We start from the raw sequence: 23,991 nt of genomic DNA, 5'->3' as shown, positions 1-23,991 counted from the left end.
AAGTCCGGTGCCGGCACATGGCCTCCTCCTCCCGAAGAGCACCAAGGGGTCCGCCAAACTTACCGTTCCCATCCGGCGGACGGACCACCGTCAGCAGTGTCTCACGAGATCCTGCGCAGAGGTTTACAACTAAATCCAGGACATAGACGCAAAAACAGGTCATCAGGGACTTTACGCCACCACACCTCCTGACCCCCGTTGTAAAGACGAAGGAAAAATTTTCAATAACGAGCTAGGTACACGGATGCTCACCCATCCAAGTACTGGCCACTCCCGGCAGTGTTTAATTTCGGCGATCTGTCAGGAACGGATGTATCTACCCCGGTACGACCGTTGACGTCTACAGAAAGGTGTAACGCCAGGAGACAGAAAGACCAGCAGAAGATCGATGACTGTTGCATGGGCTGGCAGATGGACCCTGGACATATTCAACATAAATAGGCAAAGGAATCCATTTCTGTTCATTCCACTAACGGAGATTAATCACTGGACACGAAAAGAACCACAAGACATGTAGCAGTAATCATCCAAAGCGACCTAAAGTGGAATAAACACGTAAAACTAACTATAGCAAAAGCAGATGCCAGGCTGAGATTCACTGGAAGAATCTTAAGGAAAAGTAAATCATTCACAAAGAAGTTGTTTATAACACACTTGTTCGATCGATTGTCGAGTACTGTTCACCGTGCTGAGACCGTCACTACGTTGGACGTTCCGTCGCGGGGTCGCTTACTCTCTGCGAGGTGGCTGCGGGGATGCCCAACAAACACCAGTGACTGTCGCCACGAGAGAGACATTGTGTATCATGGACACGGTTCCTGCTGAAATTTCCAGACCGTTCGTTCGATGAAGAATCGGGCAACATATTATTTCCTGCGAAATGTGTCTCGCGAAATGAACACGACCGGGAAATCGGAGGAACTAGAGCTCGTACGTAAGTTTGTATACTACTATTCTTCCCACGCGCCATTCACGAATGGAACGGGAAAATTATTCTGTACCCAGAAGTACCCCCCACCACGCACATTTGCGGAGCGTAATTGTAGACATACACGGTATAGTAAGAACAATACATGGTTACATTTGTAACAGAAGACAAGGGTGTCAGCTGTGGCAGTGACATGGTTAAGCCGGTTGGGCATCGAGTTTGACTGAGCCTGGATCACGAATACGGGTATACCACTCCATGGTGGTTCATCTCTTGGCAAAGTATTCATCACTCGTAGTAGTTGAAAAGTGGTACACGGAAAACGTGACCAGAGGTCTTCAATACTCGAGATGTGGAGATCTTACTGGCCAGAGCAACAGTCGCACATCTTCTCTTTCGAAGTAGGTCAGCTCTGCACGGGGAAGATGCAACCATGCATTATGACGTTGTGTACCTCGAAGATGAGACAAAACCGTCAGATTAGAAAGTCAGAAATGCAACGGCTGCTGTACAAATTACTGTTTATGCAAACCACAGGTGATCGTGTCGTCCACCCAGTGGCACCTCCGATACCCTCACACGCCAGGTTCTGGTGCATGACGGTGAAAAATGCACTGTTCGTCCTCTTCGAAACCTCTACACATGGATAGCGCATCGCGATGTTGGCCGCAGAAACAGGTGTCGTCTAAAAACGCAGTGTGTATAGTCTTGATAGTTGTGCACGTCAAAGTTGGCGTGGCTTTCTCTGGTACCATATGAAGGAAAGGCACCACAATGTTCACCGTACTGACGGTAGTGCGCCATTGACCTTGTCTTATCGCAGTCAAGGTCATTTCGTGATTCATTGTACGATCCTGCGAACAATACACTATGTGATCAAAAGTATCCGAACATCCCCAAAAACATACGTTTTTCATATTAGGTGCACTGTGCTGCCACCTACTGCCAGGTACTCCATATCAGCGACCTCAGTAGTCATTAGACATCGTGAGAGAGCAGAACGGGGTGCTCCGCGGAACTACGGACTTGGAATGTGGTCAGGTGATTGGGTGTCACTCGTGTCATACATCTGCACGCGAGATTTCCACACTCCTAAACATCCGTAGGTCCACTGGTTCTGATGTGATGGTGAAGTGGAAACGTGAAGGGACACGTACACCACAAAAGCGTACAGGTCGACCTCGTCTGTTGACTGACAGAGACCGCCGACAGTTGAAGAGAGTCGCAATGTGTAATAGACTGACATCTATCCAGACCATCACACAGGAATTGCAAACTGGAGCAGGATACACTACAAGGACTATGACAGTAAGGCGGAAGATCAGAAAACTTGGATTTCATGGTCGAGCGGCTGCTCATAAGCCACACATCACGCCGGTAAATGCCAAACGACGCCTCGCTTGGTGTAAGGAGCAATTTAACAGTGGAAAAACGTTGTGTGGAGTGACGAATGAACAGTGCAACAGTAAAATTTGGAGATGTTTCTGTTATGGTGTGGTCGTGTTTGTCATGGAGGGGGCTTGCACCCCTTGTTGTTTTGCGTGGCACTATCGCAACACAGGCCTACATTAATGTTTTAAGCACCTTCTTCCTTCCCAGTGATGAAGAGCAATACGGGGATGACGATTGCATCTTTCAACACGATCGAGCACCTGTTCATAATGCACGGCCTGTGGCGGAGTGGTTACACGACAATAACATCCCTGTAATGGACTGGCCTGCACAGAGTCCTGACCTGAATCCTATAGAATGAATTTGGGATGTTTTGGAACGCCGACTTCGTGCCGGCCTCACCGACCGACATCGATACCTCTCCTCAGTGCAGCACTCCGTGAAGAATTGAGCTGCCATTCCCCAAGACACCTTCCAGCACCTGATTGAACGTATGCCCGCGAGAGTGGAAGCTGTTATCAATGCTAAGGATGGGCCAACACCATACTGAATTCCAGCATTAGCGATGGAGTGCGCCACGAGCATGAAGTCATTTTCAGCCAGGTGTCCGGATACTTTTGATCATATAGTGTATGTCTGTCCTGTCGGGCGCCAGTCGCATGGACTCAGTGAGATCCCAATTGCGTTGGATATGTACCTTAGGTAGCCGCCAATTTCATATCCTAATGACGATCGTGTGATCGCGACCAACTCGCCCAGCTATACCATGGGACGATAAAGCACAGCTTCGATAGGCCACGATGTTGCCGACCTTAAATTTCCAAGCGTGTGGCAGACGTTTCCCGTCCTTACACGATACATAACACGATTTCTCACGTACAAACTACACTGAAATGTTGTTATTGAATGAGGAAGCCACCGCGAAATTTTTTCTTACGTACACAACTAGTAATCCGCTCTGGCATCGTACGGTTAGTACTGAGTATCTATGGCCAGATGACTTATCTGGCGCAGCCTTAATTTTGATTGTGGGTCACTGCGTATAGGTATGCCCAAAATTCTGAGAACAATGTTAGGTTATTGAACATCATCAATTGCATATAATTGAAACGATTGAAGCAGTTCACGATAGGAAACTTCTTAGGGACCATGATGTTCTCTGTTCCATAATTAATTGACGTTTGGAGTGACGTCACGTGGAAATGATGGAGCACATTATGACTGAACTAATATGTTTACAACCAATGTAAGTATTCTATGTGAATCATGGGAGGTCTGCGTAGGTGCAATTGAATGTGTCATTGAATTTGTAGGATATCATCTATTGGAAACTGCCTAGATGAATTATGATCGAAGGCCATAAATTAAATAAAATGAAGCAGAAGAAAATATACCTGGTCTAGATGCTTAGCCCGTGACAGCATCCCTCTTGTAAACCATAGTACTCTCTGATTCATAACTCCGACTCATTGCCAAAATGAAAAAAATTTCTTAATGTAATCGAATCAACGGTGCATCCCTTGCTGAAGTACCTTTTCGAGAAATGTTTTACTTTTTGGATAAAAAATTAATAACCACAGAGTTTGGATTCAAATGTTTTTTACGTTGTGCAGGTGTTCTCAAAAGACTGTTTGCAATACTTCGATGCGAAGTTAATCACTGTTCCTTGTTGGAAGAATGTGCAATGAATTATGAGTGCGAATTGTGAATGCAAATGTGAGGGAAGCGGAAGTGACAGTGTGTCTGTTTCCGAAATGCGCCCCGAACCATCCCTAGAACTCTTTCGAAATTTTCTGTAGTTATCCGCTAGGAGTTACTGAAAGCTATCCCGTCCTCTTTTTTTAAAGGGCCAAGAAGATTGTGCCCAAGTCTGTTTTCTTCTTTCAGAAGCTCACGAATCCATCAACGCTTATGAGCAGTGCCGATAGTTTTTGGTTGGTGCACTTTAGATTATGCAGTGCTGCGCGCGAAATGCAGTTTGATTTCAAAGTGTCCACACAAATAATGCCTGAATACGTCAAGTCGAGTCCACACTTACGGCGCGACGCTCGAGTCGTTCCTCCTGTTGTCGGCACATCAAATGAAGCGGAGCGTTTGCACGGGCATACAGTTTGGCGGTGGCTGCAGCGCGCAGCGCATAGATGTGGATACAACGAATTCTGCCGTTCACCGGTGTACGACAATGGCTTGTTTATCGCGTTGGCGAGTGACACATTCATCCCAATTCAGACAGCTTGCTCGAAATAGTTATAAATTAAACATACACAAACTTTCGTCATAAATCAGTCTGTCTGATTAAAATCCCTTGAGTAGTTCCTGAGATTAGCCCAAATATATAGAAAGAAGCGAGCAGGGGACTTGAATTTATGTATGGTGAGAAGAAGAAATGGAAATGATTTGCATATTCAAGCATTAAATACACTTCGTGCCAATTTGGCATTTGTTAGTTGCCACCTTCATAGTGTCGCAAATTCGCACTGAGGTCACCAACGTCACGAGATACCTGGTAATATTGTGTCGGGTCTCCTTTTGCTCTGTGTAGGGCAGCACCTCGACGTGACATGGACTCAACGAGTCGTTGGAAGTCCCCTGCAGTAATACTAGCCCATGCTGTCTCTACACCCGTCCTTAATTGCGAAAGTGTTGCGGGTGCAGAATTTTGTACACGAACTGACCTCTCGCCTTGCGTCCTATAAATGTTGGATGGGCTTCGTGTCGGGCAATCTGGGTGGCCAGATCATTCGCTTGAACTGTCTAGAATGTTCTTCAAACCAATCGCTAACAATTCCGGTCCGGTGATATGGCGTGTTGTTATGAATAAACAGTCCATCGTTGTTTGGGAACATGAAGTGGATTAATAGCTGCATATGCTCTCCAGCCCGACATATCCATTTTCAGTCAATGATTGGTTTAGTTGGACTAGAGGGCCCAGGTTTATTCCATGTAAACACAGTACACACGACTATGGAGCGACCACTACCTTGCACAGAGCCTTGTTGGAAACTTGGGTCCATGGCCTCGCGGGGTCAGTTCGTTCCAACTGATGTCGGGACTCGTCTGGCCAGGCCGCGGTTTTTCCAGTCGTCCAGGGTGCAGCCGATATGGTCACGAGCACAGGAGAGCTGCTGCAGCCGGACTGTGCTTTTAGCAAAGGCATTCGCGTCGATCGTCTGCTGCCATACCCCATTAACGCTATATTTCGCCGCACTGCCCTAACGGATACGTCTGTCGTACTGCGACAATGATTCCTGTAGTTATTTAATGCACTGTTGCTTGTCTGTTAGCACTGACAACTCTAGGCAAGCGCCGCTGCTCTCGGTCGTTAAGTGAAGACCGTTGGCCACTGTGCTACGTTTGGTGAGAGGTAATGCCTGAAATCTGGTATTCTCGGCACGCTCTTGACACTGTCAATCGCGAAATATTGAAGTCCCTAACGATTCCCGAAATGGAATGGCTCTTGCGTCTATTCCGAGTTCAAGGTCTGTTAATTCCAGTCGTACGGGCATAATCACGTTGGAAACCTTTTCACTTGAACCACCTTAGTACAAGTGACTGCTTCGCCAATGCAGTGCCCTTTTACACCTTATGTCCGCGGTACTACCGCCATCTGTATACGGCACATGACTATCCCATGACTTGTGTCACCTCAGTGTAATGGCCACATTGTAGCTACAAGAATAGGGAAGCTTGACATTTATACGCATCGTACTTGGGGGTGTCTTCGCCTCCCGAGCGCCCGCCGCTGCGGCAAGAAGCGGCGGCAGCTGCGCTGCTATCTGCCGCCTGCCGTGCCATTCTGCGGCCGGCCTGCCGATAACGCAGCGCCAGATGGTCGCCCGGCGCCTCCTGCAGCCTCTCCACGCTGAAACTCTCTCCCGTACCCCACTACCGTCGTCCGTATCCGCTTCAGAAAGAGCAACCACCGGTTGCCGATGCTAGCCAGCGATCGCTTAACTGTACAGTAGCCGACGTATTCCTGAGGAAACGTTTGTTACCAGCGCGAAAAGGGGTTCACCTCTCCGTAGCGAATACCTGTTTAATAGTGTTAGATCCCATTTTTTTTATTTTACGCTTTAAGTTTCCTAAGAGTACAAAAGATAAACTTGACGCTTGGCTTCAATTTGAATTACCCGCCATGTTACGAAGTTTCCAGTCGCATTACGGGGCGTATAGATCTGTTCATGAAAGTGAAAAACACTTGTAATTGTGAATGTCTTAGGAGGACTAATATCCTTTTGACATCGTAAGGACGTGCGCACCAAAAACATGCAAGAAAATGGCGCTGCGTCATTCGTAGCATTGCAGACCTAATCGAGGCACAGCTGTAAGAAGCGTGTAAATGTCAACAGTTGTTGAATAATGCTTGCGTAGCTCAGTGGCGTAGTCAGCTGTCTAGTTGCCAACTACCTGGCGACAAAAAATTGGTTCACATGTGGCTTAGAGCAGTATTTTTTGCGTTACTCTGCTAATTTGTTTAGTGTGCAGAAATCATAATATTGTTGTTATTGTGGTCTTCAGTCCCGAGACTGGTTTTATGCAGCTCTCCATGCTCCTCTATCCTATGCAAGCTTCTTCATCTCCCAGTACCTACCGCAACCTACATCCTTCTGAATCTGCTTAGTGTATTCACTTCTTGGTCTCCCTCTACGATTTTTACCCTCCACGCTGCCCTCCAATACTAAATTTGTGATCCCTTGATGCCTCAGAACATGTCCTACCAACCGATCCCTTCTTCTAGTCAAGTTGTGCCACAAGCTCCTCTTCTCCCCAATTCTATTCAATACCTCCTCATTAGTTATGTGATCTACCCATCTAATCTTCAGCATTCTTCTGTAGCACCACATTTCGAAAGCTTCTGTTCTCTTCTCGTCCAAACTACTTGTCGTCCATGTTTCACTTCCATACGACTACACTCCATACAAATACTTTCAGTAACGACTTCCTGACACTTAAATCTATACTCGATGTTAACAAATTTCTCTTCTTCAGAAACACTTTCCTTGCGAAGGCCAGTCTCCCTTTTATATCCTCTCTGCTTCGACCATCATCAGTTATTTTGCTCCCCGAATAGCAAAACTCCTTTACTACTTTAAGTGTCTCATTTCTTAATCTAATTCCCTCAGCATCACCCGACTTAATTCGACTACATTCCATTATCCTCGTTTTGCTTTTGTTGGTGTTCATCTTATATCCTCCTTTCAAGACACTTTCACAATATTAACAAAACGAAAGGTTCACAGTTCTTAATACGATTTTTCGGTCCTCAAAAGGGCACAGAAGTAGCTTCTTTACCACTTAATATTCAGTCCAAAGGCCTTAATTTTCAGTTGACTGCCAGTAACCTACGAGTTGGGTAAAAAGTCTTTCTTTTTCTGCCACTTCCTCCCAGTCAGCTAGGACGACGTTCCAAAGGTCATCACGAATTCACGGCGCGGGGGCAGCCCAGTTTTCTCGCATCGTACATTTCATCTCTGCCCATACATTTTCGAAAGTATTTTGGGCTGGTGCAGAAGAAGGCCAATAGGGAAGAGAAATCTCACTCTGTTTTGAAATACGCTGCTGCGCCATCGCTGACATGTATGTAGCAGAGTAGTCTTGGTGGAAACAGATTACTCCCTCAGCATATCGTTGTCGCACTGGTGGTACAATAGTATTATTACTCAAGGGCGGCATCAAGTCGACCACCTGTCTTGTGAACCATTCCAAGTGCATAGGAACACATCCACTGTCAAACTGATACACACGATCACTATGAGATAACTCATGGATGTATTAGGCGTTGAAACGGAAGCCATGCGGCCTGTATTTTGTACTGTACAATCATTCACAATACCGATTCGTCGGAAAATATCACGTTCTAATCACGATTGACATTCTTCGGCGAATGCTAATTGCTGGAGTCAATTATCATCACGGAGCCTCGCATTTGTCGCGGCACGTTTCCTAACTAGTCTGGCCTCCTGAAGCGGACGCCGAACGGAATCCACTGACCGCCAGGGAAACGCAGTGCTGCAGTGTGTTTCAACTACATTGCGTGTAAGAAACGACTTTGCCGTGACGTGTTGTCAAGTTCATTTTCCTTGACAGGTGCTGTTACATGCGAAAGCGCAGTTCATACATGTCAGATGGATTCTCTAATACTTCGACAACGTTTTATCTATCGTCGCGCAGTGCACTTAGGACGCTGTCAAAGTCCACAAGAGTAACGACGCGCTCACGAATAGCTTCTTCACGATGAGGCACCGCGCATGAATAATGTTACTCGACAGAAAGTGATGGACGCAGGTACCTGGCCTGCTCTGCTATTTTCATTGGCTGTTATAGAACGAATCGTGTCCTTGCAAAACTAACTCGACTCGACAGACTGCTTGATACAGCGCAATATCAAAGAAACTGTATGAGTAATTTTCACGTATTATATCAAACAGAGGTAGTAAATTAAAGTCTGCGATTACAGGGAGGTCAGTCTCCGCCGGAAATGACTCCCATTGATTTATAGCGAAGATTCCGTCGCATCTTCTGTGGCAAAGTAGCTGCTCATCATAGAAATGTATTTCGTGTAATACAGTTGAGGGCTTTGTAGACAACAAATGTTGAAGCAGAAAAATATATTTCTCATGGTGAAAAAAACCATCACATGGACTCGAACATGAGACACTTTACATTTAAAGCCTGCATGTTGTTTACTCAGCACAGTGACCATTTAAGAACTTTCAGTTAACTTGTACTATACTATGGATGATACCAGCATAACCTATTTGCAGAAAATATTTTGTGCCTTCTTGGAACAGATCAGGAATACTGAAAAGGTCAGTTTCCTTTAATTTTTGACTTAATATTCCCTCTTCTGCATGTTCCCGAGGTAGGTTGAAATATATGGCATGTTGCGTTTCATTCGCGTCAGTGCTGTACCGGAATTTAATTCTGGCTGCGATTTCCGCCGGTCAGTTTTTTGCTGTCATGTGTACAAGATACACAGAAGGCAACTATGCTCCTCCTGTAATATTCCTCGATTCCCAAAATGAAAATGTGAGGTACGGATGTTCGCTACAAACACTCGTCAGATCTTGCATTACATCCTATATGTCGCAAGGAAGAGGGATAAAACTGCTAGCCGTATTCACATTTATGTATGTTTTCGGAATGAACTTTCAATCTGCAGCCTCGTGTACGCTGATTTGTAACGCCCAGGCAGATTAAAACTTTATGCCGGACCTTTGACTTTCCCGGACGAGTGCTCTGCCGACTGACCCGCCCAAATACTACCCACAAGCTGCCCTCATAGCCACCTCGCTCGATTGGTCACCGAGCGATCGGCATCAGCTTTCTTTTTAAAAAATGATAATAGTAGATCTTGATGAGCCGAACTCCGCGATATAATTCTTGTGTTGATCTCAGAAGATATTACATTTGAATTTGGAATTCTGAATTGTTCTTTCGGACGTTAGACTTATCGCCTTTGAAAAAGAAAATAGAGAGAGAGAGGGGAGTAGATAATTATTCCTGTACAACGCATAGCACGTTCCCTCGTTCGAGTAATTCAGTTGACGCCAAAACATTCTTTGTGTTTCGTGAAGAATCATTGTCTGATAAAACATTCACCAGTACAGATCGGCTCCCTCAGCATCTACCACTTTGTTGCCCATCACACCAATGATGCCAGATTACAAATCCAGATTCATTAATTTCACCGTGCCGTACTAAATGGGGACCTTATCGCTCTGCAACAGTAAATCAATAGCTTATAAAATCATCGTTGTGTGCAATTGATCAGATTAGACAGTGGACTAGGAAGCAAATCACTAAGCTTTAGAGCCGGAGTTTGGACTGGAGGGAAATGTGACCGCTTCATTTTCGAGGGAACCATCACGTCGTTTGACTTAAATGGTTTAGGAAACCCACAGTAAACATAAATGCTTATGAGCGGAGAGGGGCGCGAACTGCCATCCTTCCGAATGCGAGTCCAGTGTGTGAACCACTGCGACATCTACCACAACAGAAGTTGTGTCGTAGCACACCTGCCTAGCGTTGTAATGAAAACCGATATTATAACTGAAATCAGTCTTATAAGTTGCACCGTTAACGGTTTTGCTGTTACAAGGCAAAGGAGTTTTTTTAAATACGTGTTTCTGTTGCACGAACTATTTGGTATACAACATCTCCTATAAACGGTTATTGTTGTAAACTGTTACGTACAAAGTAGGTACAGAAGCTTCTGTCGACGTTTTAGGAAAAACTTTTACGGATACAGAGATACTTTTATATTTTTATTTAGAAATTGCAGATTTCGATTTAATAAATGATAACTTGCTACCACATTTCAATCAAAATGTCACTAATTTCCTACCTTACGAATCCCTTTTACTCATGACTAACAGCTGTCTCGTAGACCTCAAAGGATACTTTTTATACCTGATTAATCATTGTCCAAAGATGTGATTCACCATGACAGCAGGAAAGAAACACCGTACTAAGTTCAAACCTTTATCCAAAGGCTGTTCCGCATTTTTCATTCTTTTATTGTAGAACGAGCTATTATTTCATGTGCATAACGGATTCCACATTCTCTGAATTTAGAATAACCTTGTATCACCTTTTACATCTCTAGAACACTCTGTGCAAGCAAAGTACTTCTGTAAAAGAGACACAAGCTCTAGAAGCGCTTTTTAAATAATACCGTTAACTGAAGCGACAATATTTGAACATTTCCTGCGGTTAAGAATCTCAAAGCCGTATCAAACAGGAAATTTCTTTTGTCGCCTGACGAATACAAGTGAAATGTTAGAGCAAAATTCGAAGACTCTTTAAAATAGTCAGACGCTGCAAGGGTCTGGCGAGTTTGTTGATGGCTACAGTTCATCTCTGACTTAAGTTCTCCATCTGAATTTTATGAGGTGCTGGTAGATTCTTCAATATGGCATTTGTTGATTGCATTTCAGCTCTCTATAAATGACATATAAAATATACATACAACTGACACTGAATTTCACCAGTTCCCTCCAAGAGCCCTTAATGTTTTACGCATGTGAAACCTTGCTTTAGTCGGACGTTTATCACAGATATGAAGAATTCGCTAAAGGAAAGTCATGAATAATATGAAAATGCAGTTCGTAAAGTGGAGCTCAATGGAGTAACATGTAATCAAACTAATTTTTCTTCCCTTAAACCCTAATGTCGTCGACAGGACGATAAACCGTAGTCTTTTTCTTTTCCCTCCCCCTGACTGACCACATTTTGAAAGACCTTTATCGAAACTGAAACACTTGTTATTTCAGCCTTTGTATAACGCTAAAAGATAAATATCAGTTATAGCGATGAGGAATGTAGTTTACTTCTTTCATAGATGAAAAGACAACGATTATTATAATGTATTCCATATTCCTGCAGAGGAAACTACTGACAGACTCTCGGAAACGTACTGTTTTACTGACGTATCGACAATAACTTTTGACGTTACGATGAATATCTGTAAGCGGCGTACTTGATGGAAATGGAATGGATGATATCGAACCGCTACGAAATGCTTAGGACATGTGGGAAGAGATAATGACTTGTAGACGATCTCTGGAGGAGTAACATAAAGAGCTGATTTTCCGGCGGTACAGCTCCAACAAATGAGACTGGTTCTTTAGGAGATACAAATCAACGGTTATGACTGCATAATAAAGCAGTTCGGCGAGGAAGGAGGACCTTAATCTGATCCCACCAAGTGACACGCAGGTGGTCGTCGGCAGGATTCATCTAGAAGACTACGCATAAGATTTTGGTGGCTAAACAAGTTGTTGAGATTGATAAATCACCACTGTGTTCATCACCGTGACAATGCCAGCGAAGCAGCCCCAGGAATAAGTTAACTCAAACCAATCTTTAATCTGACGTTACGTCATCGTCGTTTGGATGTAGAGTCAATATTAAGTAATATCGCATTCTGAATAGATGCTCCTCAGCAGTCACAGACATTTCGCACCATTACGCAGCTGCTTACTTATTTATTAAGAACTGTTAGTTTTTGAGGACTTTTAATTCAAAAAAGGAATTTTCTGGTGGGTGAAACAGACATCAGGCATTGTTGAATACAGATCTGAAAAAGAGGATCGACCGAAGTTCAGGGTCATCATAGCGATTACAGGAAGATGAAGGAATGTTAATGACTTCAAAAATTATTGAGATTGGTACTATTCGGGAGAACGACGGTTGAAACCCGCGTCCGCCCATCCAGATTTAGCTTTTGCGTGATTTCCCTAAATTACTCCAGGCAAACGCCTCGATTGTTCCTTTGAAAGGGTGCGGCCAATCTCCTTCCCCAACCTTGACACAAGCCAAGCTTGTGCACCGTCTCTAATGACCTCGATGTCGACTGGACGTTAAAACCAGCCTTCCCTCCTTCCTTAAGATCAGTATTGCCAAGAAGGCGCACGAAGCAATGTGAAAAATATCGGTGCTCACAGAATGGTTGCAATTCTCAACGTACATCGGAGAGAAGAACTATCTGGAAGCCTGAAAAAAAAAGTTCAAGGCGTCGTAATCATTATTTCGTTTGACGGTAATGACAAAATAAAATAAAAAATATTTACTAATGAATCCCATATGTATTTATTCTATGTGCTTTTATGTCGTCACTGTCAAGGATCTTCTGTACAACGAGCGTGCAAATGAAGTGCTCAGAAAGTGAACTTCAGCAAGACGTACAATGAAAGATCGCCTCAAATTTAGCATATTCTGCTGTCTAAATAATGATCACGCTACATTCGTACGGACAGAAAACACACAATTTGGTACACATACTGTTAAGAGATGATACATACTTCTCAGTGCGATGAATGAGAAGCAACAGAACCTTAATCTGATTTAGCAAATCAATTAGCCATATTAGTTTTAGAAGACATAATCTTAGAAGATACGTTTATAGCAGCTTTAGACCTACAGTAGGCTTTTGACAATGCTGTCTGGAATAAGCTCTTTCAAAATCCCGATTGTAAAATGGATAAAATAGAAGAACGGAAAGGTTGTTTACCACTTTTACATAAAACAGACATTAGCTATAAGATTCCAACGACATGAAAAGGATGCTTTAGTTCAGAAGGGAGTCGTACAGGGTCGTAGCGTTTCCCCAATCTGAACATTGAGCAAGCAGTAAAGGAAACCAAGGAGAAATTTGGAGATCAATTCAAGTTCAGGGAGAACAACCAAAAACTGTGAGGTTTGGCGACGATACTGTAATTCTTTCGAAGACGACAAAGGGCGTGGAAGAGCAGTTGAACGAAAGTGTCTTCGAAAGAGGTTATAAGATAAACATCAACAAAAGCAAAACATGAATAGCGAGATGTAGTCAAATGAAATCAGTTGATGCTAAGGGAGTTAGATTTAGAATGAAGAAACAAAAACTAGAAGCGAATTTCCTACTTTGGGAGCAAAATAAGTGATGATGACAGGGGAATGACGGTATAAGATGCAGAATTACAACACCAAGGAAAGCTTTTCTGAAAAAGGGAGATATTTTAACATTTAATAGAAAGCGTTAGAAAGTCTTTGCTGAACGTATTTGTCGTCAGCAGAGCTATGAATGGAAGTGAAACATGGACAATAAACAGTACAGACAAGAAGAAAATAGAATATTTTGAAATGTGACGCTGCAGAAAAAAAATTAAGATTGCGTAGGTAAATCGGATAATTCAAAAGACAGACTGTATCGAATTGGGGATAAAATAAATTTATGGCACTATTTGACTAAAAGATAGAAGTATCCTAAGGCATAAAAGAATCGTAAGTGTGGGGAGCTTGGGGAGTGGCGGGAAACGGGGGGGGGGGGGGGGGGGAATTGTAGGAGATGGAGGCTTGATCTGGTTCAGGTGGTTGAAGGTTGCAGTAACTATACAAAAATGATGAAAGATGGGATTCCCACTGAACAGATTAGCGTGGAGAGTTATATAAGATAAGTCTTCCAATTGAAGACCCTAACAACAGAAACAACAACAACAACAATGTTACCTAGCGGCACAAGATTTGAACGCGTTAGAATACTGACGCCTCAAGAAACGTTGTGATGTAAATTAAGTATCTTTAGGTGAGACAAATTTGGAATTTATTGCTGACATCAAATTAATCAAGAGGCGTATAGGTTAAAATTCACACATTTGCTACGTCTCTAATGACCTCGACGGGACATAAACCTTACTTCTGTAAGCAGAGTGGATATGAACGTGTAAGAAGCAACGTAAGAGAGTGACGCGTGTAAGGCTGTACGTTTTGTTCATTCTTTAATCGTTTCTTGTCCTGCTTTGCTTGAGATATTCGTTCGAGATGTACTGCATTCCACAGATTGCCTGGATGAAATTGTGTTTGTAAAATCAGTATTGTAATGCTATCAACAAACCCACGTTTCAAAAATAGTTTTAGGATCTGAAGAAAGAACATTAAAAAAATACACGTAACACTTTTACTCAGTTGCACTAATATTTCACAGCGCATTGTACTTTCTAATGCTACAGCAGTTTTTGTTTGTTTTTTTTTGTCTTGTATCTACGACGCTAAATTTCCTACAGGAAATTCTTTGGGTCATCTCTTTTGTTGTAATTAGTACGTCCAACTGAAGTGGAAAGTACATTTATGATGTAATATACAGACACGTGGCAACGTGTTTGCTTTTTGTGATTCTGGTTTTAGTTTCCTTCCCGAGTCGAAACCCAATTTTGGAAAGTACCTTCACACTGAGATACTACCTTAATTGCGTGATCTGAGAGATAGTATTTTGTGTGACTTCACTATACTCACATAAAACCATAATGCCGCCAATTAAAATAATATCCCCCGTAACTGCACACCCAGTAGCGTGGAACATGCCCATTTCGCCTTGTATACCGACTGCCCGCATCACTTTCCCGCTTGTGTGGTAGTGTGACTGTTGGTGCAAAGCTTTCACACATATATATCCCTGAGGGGCAAAATATCTTTAACCTAGCACAGTAAGAAAATAATATCATTACAGTCTCTTGTAGCATAATGGAATTATAAGGTCTTTTCGATGAGCTTCAGCGGATACCATGTAGATAAAAGTTGTGCAAGATCATGAGTGTACATCTCAATGCAAAATCTGCGCCAATGGTATTCTGCACTGCCTAGAGTATCTAAAAGTTACTGGTTAATCTTTTAAAGTAAAGAACATTAATAAATACATGTCGTTTATCGTTGTTAATTTGTGTCGTAAAAGCTGAGAATGTGATATTCTTGTCAACGACTCGCACAAAATACGTATTATGATAAATAACAGAGCATCCAAAGATACAAGAAGCCTGCAGAGTCTCTTTAATACTCATATACGTAAATACGAACAATAACCAAGTTTTGTATATAAGCCACGAACAAGGAATTAGTATGTCAAAGACGCTTAGCAAGAAATATTTATATGCTGATGTTTTCCTGTCGTTATTTTGCTTGTTTCGATATTTATCGATTTTTTCTACGTATGAAATATAGAAGCTAACAGATATAATAGTAATTATTACCAGGATTCTCAGTGACAATTGAGATACCTCTCATTGCTGTCCTCAGAAATTTATAGAGGTGACTTGAAACTGTCTTCATTCGATCTGCAGATGAAGTGTCATATGTGTGACAGTGTTGCGTGCATTGTAATGTCATTTTTGTATGGGTTTAATGGAATAGAAGAATCTACAACCACTGATTCACAGTCTACATCTACATTTATACTTCGCAAGCCACCCAACGGTGTGTGGCGGAGGGCACTTTACGTGCCACTGTCATTACCTCCCTTTCCTGTTCCAGTCGCGTATGGTTCGCGGGCAGAACGACTGTCTGAAAGCCTCCGTGCGCGCTCCAATCTCTCTAATTTTACATTCGTGATCTCCTCGGGAGGTATAAGTAGGGGGAAGCAATATATTCGATACCTCATCCAGAAACGCACCCTCTCGAAACCTGGCGAGCAAGCTACACCGCGATGCAGAGCGCCTCTCTTGCAGAGTCTGCCACTTGAGTTTGCTAAACATCTCCGTAACGCTATCACGCTTACCAAATAACCCTGTGACGAAACGCGCCGCTCTTCTTTGGATCTGCCACGGAGCTCCATCGCAGTCTTTAACACTGGTAGCATGCCGCGACAGCGTGGACGTGAACCGTATGTGCAGTTGACGGACTTTGAGCGAGGGCGTATAGTGGGCATGCGGGAGGCCGGGTGGACGTACCGCGAATTGCTCAACACGTGGGGCGTGAGGTCTCCACAGTACATCGATGTTGTCGCCAGTGGTCGGCGGAAGGTGCACGTGCCCGACGACCTGGGACCGGACCGCAGCGACGCACGGATGCACGCCAAGACCGTAGGATCCTACGCAGTGCCGTAGGGGACCGCACCGCCACTTCCCAGCAAATTAGGGACACTGTTGCTCCTGGGGTATCGGCGAGGACCATTCGCAACCGTCTCCATGAAGCTGGGCTACGGTCCCGCACACCGTTAGGCCGTCTTCCGCTCACGCCCCAACATCGTGCAGCCCGCCTCCAGTGGTGTCGCGACAGGCGTGAATGGAGGGACGAATGGAGACGTGTCGTCTTCAGCGATGAGAGTCGCTTCTGCCTTGGTGCCAATGATGGTCGTATGCGTGTTTGGCGCCGTGCAGGGGAGCGCCACAATCAGGACTGCATACGACCGAGGCACACAGGGCCAACACCCGGCATCATGGTGTGGGGAGCGATCTCCTACACTGGCCGTACACCACTGGTGATCGTCGAGGGGACACTGAATAGTGCACGGTACATCCAAACCGTCATCGAACCCATCGTTCTACCATTCCTAGACCGGCAAGGGAACTTGCTGTTCCAACAGGACAATGCACGTCCGCATGTATCCCGTGCCACGCAACGTGCTCTAGAAGGTGTAAGTCAACTACCCAGGCCAGCAAGATCTCCGGATCTGTCCCCCATTGAGCAAGTTTGGGACTGGATGAAGCGTCGTCTCACGCGGTCTGCACGTCCAGCACGAACGCTGGTCCAACTGAGGCGCCAGGTGGAAATGGCATGGCAAGCCGTTCCACAGGACTACATCCAGCATCTCTACGATCGTCTCCATGGGAGAATAGCAGCCTGCATTGCTGCGAAAGGTGGACATACACTGTACTAGTGCCGACATTGTGCATGCTCTGTTGCCTGTGTCTATGTGCCTGTGGTTCTGTCAGTGTGATCATGTGATGTATCTGACCCCAGGAATGTGTCAATAAAGTTTCCCCTTCCTGGGACAATGAATTCACGGTGTTCTTATTTCAATTTCCAGGAGTGTATTTGTATTACTTTATTTCTTTTATTTTATTTCCTTAGTTTTAATGTTTATTTCTATTGCTTACGTGGATCACACGAATATTTCTGTCTTTTTCACTTCATTTCCATGCCGTACTCATCCGTTAGTATTGTATCCACAACTTCTAGGATTATTTGGAGATATTTTCATCTGGAACTATCACAGCTATGATATCTGCAAATCTGAGCATCTGTATTCTTTCTCTATTTATTCTGATACATATACAGTGCTCTTTTACTCGTTTATTGCATGTTCTATGTAGGTGTCATGCAGGGATGGGGACAGATGGCATCTTCATCTAACGCCTTTAAGAAGTCTAGCTTCCTTTTTGTATTTCTTGTCTTTACTATTGCTGTACTTACAAGGAACCTCTGGAGTGCGACGTCGCTAAAGGCCAATGATGTTTACTGCTTTCGACGCCGACGCCCCACATATTGTCTACTGTGCAACCACAACATTGGCTGCTAACGGCAACAGGGGGCGGGACTGGAGATGGCCAATGGCGAACACAGCATGAGGCTACGGAGCGTAGTTGAACTGCGTAGACGACGAATAACTCACTAACAGTTTTACAATGCTAGTGGCGTTGATACAGAGCAGAGCAGTGGCAGCGATAAACAAAGCAGATATTGAATTATATCTACAACAACAGTTGCCGAAGTTGACATTTCGTCAGAAGGGAACCCAGGGAATTTCGCAGAATGAAAAAGAAGCGGCAAATGAAATATTGGCGTTTCTGCAAGATGAGTCAGTGCAATGTTTGGTGTCGTATACTCTAGACTGTGCAGACAACGTACATGAGGAGTACAGTGATGACGACATATGCTTAACAGGTGAAAGTGATACTGAAACACGCGTCAAGCAATGAACTTCATCATCCTTGTGGGACAGGGAGCCACAAATCCCATAGTAAAGGAGAATCATTGTCTAAGGAGCGGATACTAAACATAATTACGTACATGAAACATCATCCGCATTATAGTGAAAAAATTATGAACAGATTTCGAACTGGTGTTTGGGGATTTTAAAGATGCTCGATACAATTTACGGTACGTGCATGATAGTGATCTACTACGTTGTGCACATCAAATTGCGCGCGACATAGATTACAATGATTTCAAGAGAAGCAGTGGACGGGTTGCATAACTTAAAAATTGCTAAAGAATTGGAAGAAGTAAAATAAAGAAATTTCAAACAATGCGTCAAGTTAACGATGCACAGTAAACAGCGGAATCGGCCCGAAAATTTGTAGATGAGATAAACAAATTGATCTCATCGTTCAGTAAGGAATCTGTTTTCAACTCCGACCTGTCGGGATTTGAAAAGGAAATGCACACGGAAGAACCCTGGAAATTAGAGGTACCAGGAGTGTTGTACCAAGATCAACTAACACCAATGCCTTAACGCATTCGTATACGCTTATGTTCACTGTTAATCTGGATAGTAAATTTGGGTGGAAAGTCATTTATTTTGCTGCGACGAGTTGGAAGTGCTCTGCCCCCCTACGATTCTTTCTCGTGTGTGTGATCTTGCAAGGGCAGTAGGGAATATTTACATGACAGGTGAGAGTGGACAAATGGGCGTCAGAGAACTACAACTATAGTGTAAGAACTGATTTTGGCCCATATCTGATCAAAGTAACTTGCATTCGCTTGATTCCTGGTCTGCGTATAATACTCATACTCCTCAAGAGCAAACCATCCATGCTGAAAAGTGTATCACATTGCAATTCATACCGCCTGCAACCACCGGACAAATCCAGCCTCTGGATGTTTGTTTCTTTCCGTGCCTGTAAAACATATTATCGCATTATCTGGAGCTACGCCTTAAAAGATAGCCAGTTTCGTCATAAGCTCCACGGCAGACTGTTTCGCCTTCTGTTACTTGTCATCATATTGCCTCAGTTCTCATCACCCCGTTACACCAGTATGATTCTATATGCATTCTTTAAGAGTGGATACCTAGCTGAACGTCCAGCCGGTTTGTATCTTGCAAGGAGCTCGCCTTCGATCTTGATGGTGATTACTGTGGCACTCCATTTTTCATTCGGTGTTCATGGTGCAAGTTAATGGTTTGTTTTGAACATTTCTCGAATGTCGACGATTTCCATTTTGTGAAGAGTAACACAGATATCCCATAGAAGGATGATTTCTGCACATCCCGTAAACTCATTTTCTGTCGCCCTCCTGATGGACATGGTCAGTCATTTGTAGCTAATATTTTTCCTGTCACTTTCAAAAGAGCCGTAACTAAAGACTGAACCTGCGACGTCGGACTCAAGGGGTTCCTTGTTAGTACAGTTTCTTTAATTAATTTTGATCTTTTGTCTAGTTCAATAACCTTTAGAATTTATATTAATTTGTTCCAGTAGACGTTGTCGAACAATTTCCTGTCATCCACGAAAGCCACGAAAATTTTTCTGTTGCTTCTAAAATTTTCTTCCGTTACTATACTGTGAAGCACGCCCGGTTAGCCGTGCGGTCTAACGCACCCTTATTCCGGCTCAGCTACGCTATGTCGACGATTGCTGCGCAAACAAGTTCTCCTCGTCCGCGTACGCCACCATTGCTCTACCACGCAAACATGGGGGTTACAATCGTCTGGTGTGAGACGTTCCCTGGGGCGGGGGGTCCACCGGGGGGGAGGGGGGGGGGGCGAACGGCACAGTAATCCTGAAAGAGTGGTTCGGTGTTGTGGGGCTGTGGAGGGATGAAGTGGACTGCGGTAGTCGTCGTGGGGTTGTGGACCACTGCGGCTGCGACGGGGACGGAGCCTCTCCGTAGTTTCTAGGCCCCCGGTTAACATACAATACAATACTATACTGAGAACGCGTAGGACAGTTTCTCTTCCGCCTCTGTTATCTCGGAAGCCAAACTGGTGTCCAGCTAAGCTTGTGTAATATATGAGAATGACGATCTAAGCTACCAAAATTTAATTACTTTAACAGGCAAGAAATTGAAGGACTGTTACCAGTGTGGCCCTCTCTGTCGTTGCAGGATGCGGCTGCCACTCCGTGGGTGCGACGAGCGCGGTGTGCGACATCGTGACTGGCCAGTGCCCCTGCAGACCCCACACGACCGGCCGCGCCTGCGACCGCTGCCAGGTAACCTGCCCTGCCACCACCGGCGCTGCGTCTGCTGCTCTGGCCGGCCGGAGTGGCCGCGCGGTTCAAGGCGCTACAGTCCGGAACCGCGCGACCGCTACGGTCCCAGGTTAGAATCCTGCCTCGGGCATGGATGTGTGTGATGTCCTTAGGTTAGTTAGGTTTAAGTAGTTCTAAGTTCTAGGGGACCGATGACCTCAGAAGTTAAGTCCCATAGTGCTCAGAGCCATTTGAACCATTTGAGGTAGGATAACCTGGCCCGGAATGACCGAAGTGACAGTTAAAGCGAAAATCGCTCTGATACCTCTGAAGTGGACTTCTTTGCTTTCCATATGTGAGGGGAGGTGGTATCGGCCAAAACAAGGAAAACATCTAGTAAACATTGGCTCTAAAATGCACACCTAAAGAGGTATGAGCTCTTGTTCAGTAGAACGCACTTGTTCAGTGTGTTTCACAGTAGCAAAGATGAACAAGTGCTGTTTACCTCTTTAGGTACGAACTTTAGAGCCTATGTTTACTGGACATTTTTTCCTGTTTTGCGCCATACTACCTCCTTTCAAAACATGAAAAGCAGGGAGCTTGCAGTAGAAGAAATTTGTTTCATCGTATCGAAGATTGAAGTGGTCATAGCTCTTAAGGTATGCACTATAGAGCCCACGTTTACTGGAATTTTCTTATTGTTTTAGTCCATACTGCCTCCTCCCCAAAATGTAGAAGAAAAGAGCCTACATTAGATGAGGTTCACAGTCAGAGGCATCGGAGCGATTTTTGCTTATAACTTTCATCTCGTTAGTTTCCAGACAAAAGTTCCTTACCTCAGATTGATACATTTACCCTTCCCCATAATCCACGAAAGTTCGTAATATCGTCACGGAATTACCCTGTATAACTTAAACGGCCTTAACTTCTTCATCTCTGCTTTGAATTATTCTGATTTACTACAGCTGTTCGGTTAAGACCATTTATGAAAAAGTTGCAGCGTCTGTCATTCGGCCAGTGCTCTCTAATGATTTACATCGTGTCCTACAAGTAAATACGCAATTGACCAGTTACTTTGTAAAATTTGAAAGTGCTTCACTACACGTAACACATAAAGGTTCTGTAGCAAGACGTTCACCAAAACACCTCGCAAACTGTTGGGATTGAAGCGTCACACACCTGTCCATTTAATACTCGTACAAGTCCTAGACGGTCGGCCTCGATCCTCAGCTAACATATTTCTAATATTATCTGGTACATAGCGCGTATCTCTAATAAAGATTGACTGAGGTTACAGATACGGGACACAAACACACTTGAATCACACACAAAATAAATACATGTAAGTGAGACAAATGGTTCAAACGGCTCTGAGCACTATGGGACTTAACTTCTGAGGTCATCAGTCCCCTAAGTGAGACATTTAAACGGATTAAAATACCTACAAAAATTATTTAGCAAGAGCTGCTGCAACAGTAACTCTGGGTTACTGTTCGTCACTGAAGATGGATGTGTGGGTACGCAGTGCAGCCTTGTTATAAGTAAACATCTTTCACAAAACTAGTAACTTTGTTGCATATTGGCTTATTATTGATAGTACTTTAGATCTGTTAGAATTCAGAATGTACTTGGCGGGAAACTTCAATTATTAAACAGTGCAATCAATAGAAATGACGCAGCTGTAAACAGTTTCCACTTCAAGACGATGTTAACTGATTATAAATGCCTGTACTGTTTCATCAGCACTGTCTTTAATAATGTGAGTTCACAACATCTATAGAACAAAATTGTTTAGTACTTATCCCTAGTGTTTTTAAAATATCGTTAGTTAAATTATACAACCGTTAGGTCAACACAACTTGTTATCTGAATCTATGTAAAGTTCTGACATTGAAATTGCCCTTAACAGCACAATTTTAATTTTAATTTGAGGTGTTAACCAAGGAGAACTGGTAAAAGGTAAACTGAAAACTGACTTGAGCCTATGTACCACACTTTACTGATATTTTTCTGTAGGTGTTTATTTGTATTGGTGCACCGCAGCAACGAAATGTCGGTCGACAGTCGACAGTGTGATTTCAGAGCTTCCTACCTGAGACAACTGCTGCAAGATCTCCGGGACCGACGCGCCGTTGTCTCGCCGATGGCCGGTCCGTCAAAATACACCAAGAATAAAACCTCGTCGGTCCAAAAGCAGAACGGGACAAGCTCAATCGAGTTAATTTAATAACAATAATGCAGATTACCAGAAACAACAGTGCAAGGCAGCGCGAGCATTAATCCCGACGCGTTGTCCGCCCATTTATTTTTTTTATTTAAGCCGTTCTGGAGCTCGGCCCTCCCACAGACTCGAATACAATTTTGAAAATACCAAACCGGTCCACAGACAGCCCATTGGTCCAAACGTAGATAGTCCGTTTCACTCGTAATATTCAGCTTAACTCGTAGTTCCAATGTAACATAGCTCACCGAAGCTCCTCAACTGTCTCTTCGTAACGTTATACCGACATATTAAGATTCCTAAAGGGCCGAAACTCCTAAAACTACAATGAAATTACACACATGCATGGAATTAACCTTACACAATAAATAACGGTGATTGGTATTGGCTTGTCATCTGAAATCTTATTATATACTCCTTCTACTCAGTTTTAAACAAAACTGTACTCACAGCTATGTACTGTTTTGTTTTCTTCCTAATAATCTGTTTTAATACAAAACAGGAAAGCTGTATTTATGACTTACAAGTTTATGACTATAATTCTACTATGGAATCTGAATCGTCCGAAACTTTGTAATCCGACCCGTCTGCAGATTAAAACTATGCCAAATACTGCGAATGTAGCTTATCCTTACAGATTCAGCAGCAGGAGAGATGTCTCACATCCCGTGTACCAATGTTCCCAGCCGATCTACCCATCATTTATAGCGGCTTCAGTTCCTACTCAAGGTTTCGTTGGCAGCAACAATAAACAAAGCTCAGTGTCAGAGGGGGGAAGAGAAGATGAACACAGCAGGAAATAGACAAAGAGAGAGGGAAGAATGGACAGAAAGGTGGGGCAGGACGAGGGGGGGGGGGAGGAGATGGACAAAGAGAGAGGGGACAAGAAGAATAGTACGTATATCCTATTGCCGGGTTCGCATGTGTATACTAGCTGAGTACCTGCGTTGCTCTGATATGTACACACATCAAAAAAAAATTTTGCATCACACCAGTTCCCAGAACTTCTGAAGACAGACGTTGACTGGTTATTGTATCACAGACACAGTCGCTTTAACTGTTCAGAG

At 43.8% G+C, this 23,991-nt stretch overlaps 1 protein-coding gene across 1 annotated transcript in view; it reads left to right on the top strand.

Annotated features, from left to right (window-relative positions):
* The window catches only part of LOC126088492 (laminin subunit alpha-1), a 717,591-nt gene that overhangs the window by 405,237 nt on the left and 288,363 nt on the right, over positions 1-23,991 (top strand). Inside the window, exon 12 of the mRNA XM_049906633.1 lies at positions 20,618-20,724. Within this exon, the coding sequence (XP_049762590.1) occupies positions 20,618-20,724 (107 nt within the window). The remainder of the gene's footprint in view (positions 1-20,617; positions 20,725-23,991) is intronic.

Source organism: Schistocerca cancellata, chromosome 6, assembly GCF_023864275.1.
Source record: "Schistocerca cancellata isolate TAMUIC-IGC-003103 chromosome 6, iqSchCanc2.1, whole genome shotgun sequence".
NCBI classification, from domain to species: Eukaryota; Metazoa; Arthropoda; class Insecta; order Orthoptera; family Acrididae; genus Schistocerca; species Schistocerca cancellata.
This window is presented reverse-complemented; position numbering and strand designations above follow the sequence as displayed.